Source organism: Caloenas nicobarica, chromosome 2 (assembly GCF_036013445.1).
Source record: "Caloenas nicobarica isolate bCalNic1 chromosome 2, bCalNic1.hap1, whole genome shotgun sequence".
Taxonomy (NCBI): Eukaryota; Metazoa; Chordata; class Aves; order Columbiformes; family Columbidae; genus Caloenas; species Caloenas nicobarica.
In genome coordinates, this window is record NC_088246.1 from 30,102,108 (window position 1) to 30,109,498 (window position 7,391).

General features: G+C 40.6%; 1 protein-coding gene across 1 annotated transcript in view; it reads left to right on the forward strand.

Annotated features, from left to right (window-relative positions):
• SCIN (scinderin) overlaps positions 1 to 7,391 on the forward strand; it is a 50,499-nt gene that overhangs the window by 35,330 nt on the left and 7,778 nt on the right. Inside the window, exons 6-10 of the mRNA XM_065627303.1 lie at positions 1,545 to 1,677; positions 3,436 to 3,524; positions 3,726 to 3,941; positions 5,114 to 5,235; positions 5,420 to 5,510. Of these exons, the coding sequence (XP_065483375.1) occupies positions 1,545 to 1,677; positions 3,436 to 3,524; positions 3,726 to 3,941; positions 5,114 to 5,235; positions 5,420 to 5,510 (651 nt within the window). The remainder of the gene's footprint in view (positions 1 to 1,544; positions 1,678 to 3,435; positions 3,525 to 3,725; positions 3,942 to 5,113; positions 5,236 to 5,419; positions 5,511 to 7,391) is intronic.

Consider the following 7,391-nt stretch of genomic DNA (forward strand, 5'->3'; position numbering starts at 1 on the left):
GAGAAACTATTTGGAAAAGGGGGATATTTTTAATGAAATCTATAAAAGACTATCCTCCGCACTACCAATTAAAAAAAGATTATTTTCTTCTGAAGACTGCAAGAAGGCTTTTTCTTTTTTGACAAGCTCTCATTAGCATTGAGATCTGGACCTTTCTCTTCAGTCAGCACTTTGTGCTCTGGCTCATGTGATGAGGTTGCCCTGTGTGGGAGAGAAGAACCTGTCAGTGACATGCCATGTCCTTCCTTCCCTTCCCCATAGTCACTTAACAAGACGGGTTTGGTCAACAGGTGGCAACGGCCTGACAGCACTAAGTGCCACTGGATCTCCACGTCTGTGGCTGGATCTCCATCTGTGTGGCTGGAGTTTACGAGAAGCCAATATGATCATTTTTACAAGTCCATTTTTAATCTTTCTTGTCCATGTGCCATCTTTAGTTCCCATTAATCATTCCATTCTTGCCAAAAATCTGGCATATATTTATGTCTACAGTAGGAAAAAAAAAAGATAAAACCTGCAGGTATGATCAAGACCATTGTAGCAAGGCAATACTGGAGAAAAGTGCCTGCAGTGAATTTTGTAATCCTTAGAACTCTCGGAAAATTCTGTGGATATCTAATAAATTCCTCTAAGTATATGAGTCCAGAGCTCTGTTAGCTAAATTTAAATGTGCTGCAATGTAACATTGAGTACCAAAGTGAGGAGATGGGTCTATGGTGAGCCCTCACAGTAGGTAAAATAGCAATTTTTTTTTTCATATGCAGTGGTAATTTCCATCTTGTGCCTTCGTAATATACAATATAAGATATAATGGTGTATTTAAAATTAATATTTAATTACGAAAGAAATAAAGACTGCTATAAAAGTTATTACAATAGTAATAACTTATTTTCAGTAGCAATAACTGGTCTTTTCAGCCATGCAGGTGTGAATTTTAAAAGGTTTTAAAGGTCTACATGAACTTACAGTGGTGGTAGAGGTTACAAAGCAGATTCTGCAACAGGTCTTATATTACAGTTTCCAATTAAAGAACTGTAGGTTATAAATGTAGGTATTTCACTTGTTACAATCAATGTAGGACTATTTCAATTATAATTTCAAATGCTCTTGTTCACCATGTATGTGTGACTTTGGCTTCAATGTGGGTTGCTTGGTAGCAAAAGATGACACCTAGAGATTCCACCGGTTCAGCTGAGCATATAGGAGGGGCTGAAGAAAATACACATTTTTAACTGTAGAGGTGTTCACTGAATGAGCAGTTGAATTGAAAGTGGAAGAGCAACTCGTTTATTTTAAGAAGTTGTGAGACAGGGATCCAACAAACTCACTAAAATTAACACTACATCTCCCTCTGTTGGATGTAAAATGAAATGAAACGAACAAAAAAACCCCATTAGCCTACCTTACTCTCCCAGCAGCACACAAATTTCACACAGCCATTTATATAGGAATAGTGACTGATTTTTATAGTAATTTGGGGAGCAGAAATTAATTTGGTTATAAAAGCCAGAGCTGATCTAAATTTTAACTGATTGCTTTCTTAGGTGTCGGATGCAAGTGGATCCATGAAGGTGTCCATGGTAGCAGAGGAAAACCCCTTCTCCATGGCTATGCTTTTGTCTGAGGAGTGCTTCATTTTGGACAATGGTGCTGCAAGGAAGATCTTTGTGTGGAAAGGTAAGAGATGGCTTCTGTTGCAAATGCAGAAGCTACACTGACATATCTAAAGAGTTGACGTAACACCCTTGTGACACGAACAAGAATTTAATACTGGCTGGACACAGCATCCTGCACACATTTCTTCCTTGGTGTGGTCAGTGGACAAGGATTGCTCACCTAGTCAAGGGCCTCAGAACTGAGTCTTGTCTCAGGATCCTGCTGTTTTGGGGGTATCTGTAAGCTTGGGTGCTTAAATGCTTATCTAAGTGGTAATTACAAAGCAAACATAAAGAATTCTACGAGTCCTCTATATTGTCATAAAATCCCCATCTTCTAGGAAAAAACCTGGACACTGAAGGTTTGATAATGGGTAGATACTATATTTCCATACATTGCTCCACAGAGGTGTGAAATTGAAAGGTGAGTGCGCCAGGTACTAACTAAAAGCATAAGCTTGCAAATACTTTGCTCCTTTTTTTCTTTTTTCTCTGTGGTATCATCAGTGCTCGCAGGAGTGTCTGCAGTTGCTTTGACTGAACATTTCCCAGGAGAATACTACTGGGGAATGAGGTCTGGACACCTTGTAGCTGGTTTGTTGTGGTGGTGCCATTGCATTCAGTGCTGAGTATCTCCCCTTTTTTGTCTGAGGCAGTGTATTAATTATTCTGCAGCCTTTGCATTTCTTTTTACCATGTGCAATAGCAAATAATTGATCAACGCAGTTGTCAAACTGCTGAAGTCATTCCAGGAAGCATTTTCAGCATTTTGCTTGAAAACTTCCCCAGTTTTTGCGGGGAAACATCCTTTAAAAGAGAGCATTTTGGGAGCATTGTGCTCAGATGGCCCAAAGTCTGCCTGAGCCTGGTTTTCACGCTCTACCTGACAGCTTCTAGAAGAATGAAGCCAATGGATCAGGCATCAAATAAATAAAACACAATTTAGGCTCTTTGAATGTGGCCCTATGTGCTCCCCTGTGCATTCTCACTTTGCTACTGTTGGTAACAGTGTGTGGAAAGAACCCATTAGTCTGTGAGTCTCGCTCTGACACTGGGAGGCTGCAGTTAGCATCTCTGCTGGAAATCTTTAGACCGCTAAGCTGAGGAGTGTGAATTACTTTGCTAATAGTCTCATTCAAAATGGAATACAATGAATAGCTTATCACAGCATCTTATTAGACTAAGAGGTCTTTGGAGTATAGTCATTGACAGCCAGCTGGGCCACAGACCTGATACACAATATCATCCTGCAGAGATTTTCAGAGATGTCTGGCAATGAGCAGGGCTGAACAAGGGGCAATGGATGAGGAAGAGTGGTGGTAAATTGCACAGCCCAGCCAGACAAAATGGGAATTTCTTTCACTTGGGCTGTGGCACTGCCTGAAGAAGTGAAGACAGCTCTGGACAGCAGCTTTATTTACTACATTGCAGCCCAGCAAGGGAAGATTCAGAGAAAAGAGCCAGAGTGTTCTTGTACCTTGAACCACGCAGATATTATGAACAACATTTTTTGATAGAAACACACACACTAAGCAAAAAAAAAATGCTTCTTTTAAAAAAAATATTTTATTCTGACTGTTTTCAAAGCCACTGAGGTACTGTTTTGGCCATTCAACTTTGCATGAATCTTACTGCTCATGCTATGTCCAGCATTTGTGTTCGTTCAAGGCTGAGGCAAGAACAATGTCGAAGAGAACCTGGCTCAAGGACACCTTGTTTTTGCAGGATCTGTGAGCTCATTGTACTTTCCCATGTATTGTTATGCTTCTGTTTTAACCAGGAAAAGATGCTAACCCACAAGAGAGAAAAGCTGCCATGAAGAATGCTGAACAATTCATACAGCAGATGAATTACCCTGCCAACACACAGGTGTGATCTACTTATGAGATGATACCAGGAGAGCATGTGCTCTGTTAAAGACTTTGTTTTTAAATCAGCAAAAAAATATTTTTAAGGGCTTATAAGACATAAGGGCAATGTTTCACTAACAAGTAATTCGGAAAAGTTTCTGTTCAAGTAATTGTGTCAGTTTTGCTTTTGTTCCATTTCATGTGTCTTGCTTCATTTCAGATTCAAGTCCTTCCTGAAGGAGGTGAAACACCGATTTTCAAACAATTTTTCAAAGACTGGAAGGATAAAGATCAAAGTGATGGTTTTGGCAAAGTATATGTCACAGAGAGAGTGGCTAAAATTGAGCAGATTGAATTTGATGCTACCAAGTTACATGAGTCTCCACGAATGGCTGCCCAGCATAACATGGTAGATGATGGTTCAGGGAAAGTAGAGGTAATTTTTGTGTTGTGTTAAAATGTGTTCTACCTATCTACCTTATTCTGTTATGGGATAAGCTGCCACTCTATGATTTGCCATTTACTCTGTTGTATAGAGTAACACTACATTAGTGGCAGTTTTACTTCTACCATCAGAAAAGGTACTTTGAAGTAGAAAGTGAATATCTTTGTCAGTGCATGCCAGGTCATGTTTTTTTGGTGCTTACGAAATTTTTTTTACCAGTCATCAACAGAAACCAAGCACCAGAAACATTTTCCCTTTTCACAATACTTCTGAAAGATATACTTTAAATGTGGTCCTTAGCCTAAAGAAAAACCCCTAGCTCACATCAGTTTCAAATCTTGAAATTGAATGGGAAAATTTGCCCTTGGAGTCAGAAATTAGTTCTGTGTCTTTATGTATGTATCCAATCTGCTTTCCAGAGGAGCCTTCTTTGTCCATAGTGCGTCTCTCAGCCTGGATTTGAAGAGAGAGAGGTGACTGTACAATCTTTCTTGATCCATGTTTATCCCACTGCAGGAATATCCTTGGACTACACAGGGCTGGTTTGGCATTGTACCAACACAGCCTGTTGAATACCGATCTGCATGTTGAGATTCTGGAAGAAAGACAAATACCTACAGTCTCATATTTTCTAGGTTTCCAACCTCATACTTGGGATGGTCTGTAGGCTTGAGCCACAGCATAGATCTGAAGCTTTTTTTGCTGTATATTTTTAGCAGTATGTTTTTGGAGAACAGTTGTTAACTGAACTGGGCTGTAGTGAATCAAATAGGAAGAAATCTGCCTCTAACAGTGTGTTATCTGACTACAGTGTGCTTCTCCCAAATGATATTATAGTTCTGTGATGAATCGTAATGTTATGCCATTCATATAATATTATCATCTTGAGATGTTAAGAAAGTTCAACATAGCATTATGAGGTGATCATGTGGCATTAAAGCATCAAGACAAAGTATGCTGCAAGGGCTTGTTGATTGTCATTATTCATTCATTCAGTGGGTCCAGGGTGGATCTATCTGCTTCATGAAGAACCCTACCTGGTTTTACTCTATAATGCTTGAAAACAGAAACAAAGGTCACTCAAAGGGTGACACAATAAATTGCTTCTTGAAGAGTCTCAGGGTGAAGTTCAGCATTCTCCAGTGATTTCTCTGTTTCCCCAGATCTGGCGTGTGGAAAGCAGTGGCAGAGTTCCTGTGGAACCCGAGACATATGGACAGTTCTACGGTGGTGACTGCTACATTATCCTCTACACTTACCCTAAAGGGCAGATCATCTACACATGGTACGTTTGGTCAGCTGTGCACAGATCTCCAGCATGTGGATATTATTTTATCCTGACTTTATGTCCTTTTGAGTAGAACCACATGTAAGTGCAAGGTTGTTTACTGTGTAATTGTCATGAGGTGTTGGCTCTGAATTATTTTGAAACTGGACCTAACCATTGCCTTTCTTCTTGTCTTTCTCAGGCAAGGAGCCCATGCGACGAAAGATGAACTGACTGCATCTGCATTTCTGACTGTTCAGCTGGATCGGTTGTTGAACGGTCAGGCTGTGCAGGTTAGTGTCTGTTGGATAAATAAAATGCAATGGAGCTTGCAATATATGCAAATGTTAATGAGAACCAAAAGGAGGAGGTAGCATTTGAAGACTGGGAATATCATGGCCTGTATCTAGCCAAGTACCATGGGCTCCTTTTAAAGTCACTAGAGATTTCCCAATTCGAATCATCCTTCCTGAATGTAGATGTCCAAAAGAATACAGATATAACACAACCTGAAACTGCCTTGTCTTTCCTTTGACTTTCTTGGTCTAAAAATTGGGTTTTAGTCCTGCCTAGCCTTACAAACTCTGTACATGGTCAGTGGAGACCAAAGGATAAGATCCTCCCAGGGCAATTCACTTATGTAGGAAGCTGTGATGTTTAGCCCAGACAAGACATCTGACTTTTAGAGGGCCAAAACTGGGACACATGAAAGCCACGTAACAGCCAGAAGGGGAGAGCCTGCAGGAACTGTGCTCCAGGGTCTGGCTTGGTCCTGCTGTACTGAAGAACATAACCTGGGTTTTCCCATCCTATAGTGCTTGCACATCCCCACTTGCAGAAATGGGGTGTGTGAGGCAAAGCGGAGGACATTGGCAGCTAAAAGGTGTGACGAGATGAGTTAGCCCTGGCATGACTAGAATGTGTACTCACCTTTCATCGCTAGTGCAGAGTGGTGGGGAGGTGGAGAGCTGAGACGTCTCCTCTTTTCTCAGGGAGGCTAGAGCTGGAGTATGACTAGGGGCAGGCAGAGATTTTCTAGGCAGTAGGAGATAATTCTGTGCTTCTCATTTCTTAATTACCAGAGTAAAGGGCTTCCCCCACCCACCAAGGTACAGTTAATTTAGATAGCAGACCATACTTGTAGTTATTAATTGGTTATGATTTATGATTGAAATTATATTAATGATTAGAACACTTTTAGGTAATTACTCCTTGAAATATTCCTAACACACGTTCTATATTTGGACAGAGTTCAGCACAATATGGTCCTGCTTCATAAATAAGGCCAATACTAATACTACAGTAATAATAATATTACTACTAACAGCTGCAATAATAATGTGCTTAAAAAGCCTTTTTATTAAAGCTGAAGGAGATCACTCCCACTGCAATAGACATGATACTTAAAAGTACTTTTAGCCCGCAATTAATTTAGGAATATATATATGTGTGTATATATATATATGTATGTGTATATATACACACGTATGTATATATGCATGTGTACATTTGTATGCGTGCACACATAGAATATATTACCTGTGCTTAACGTCTGTATTAGCATTATTTTAAAGGTTTAAAGGTAATATTTTGTGGTCACTAGATGGCACTACAGTACAAATGATAATTAAAAAGTCCTTCGCCCATTTGTTTTGTAGGAATATGTTTCCCACAAGTGGGTTGGTTTGTTCTTTTTCTTTGGATTTTTTTTTTTTTTTTGGCATTTATAAACCCTTGCCGCAGCTTGGCACCTACAAGTATACATGTCCTCGGATATCCTGTATACATGTCCTAGGATATCCTTATCAGGCCATGGTACTGGTCTGTCCTGCGGTGGGATAAGCAAAAGCAGCTGCTCCTGCAGCAGCACGGCCGCCGCTGCCCCCAGCCCCACCACCTCCAGCCCCACCGCCCCAGCCCTCACCGGGCAGGGCTAAAGGGCTGGGGGTCCCCGCTTCTCTGCTGGCTGCACATCATGCCTTATTCCCCTTTTTTGCCTTTCTTTCTGGGAGTGAAAGGTGGGGAGCCGCAGCCCTCCACCTTGGCAGGTGGTACTGTTATAAATGAAGAATAAACAGTTGCATACAAGTAACTTTTATCAGGCATTAACCTAAAAATAGTTGCTCTTCTTAGCTAACGGAAGTTCATTTTTGTCATCCATGGTATCCTCTGCA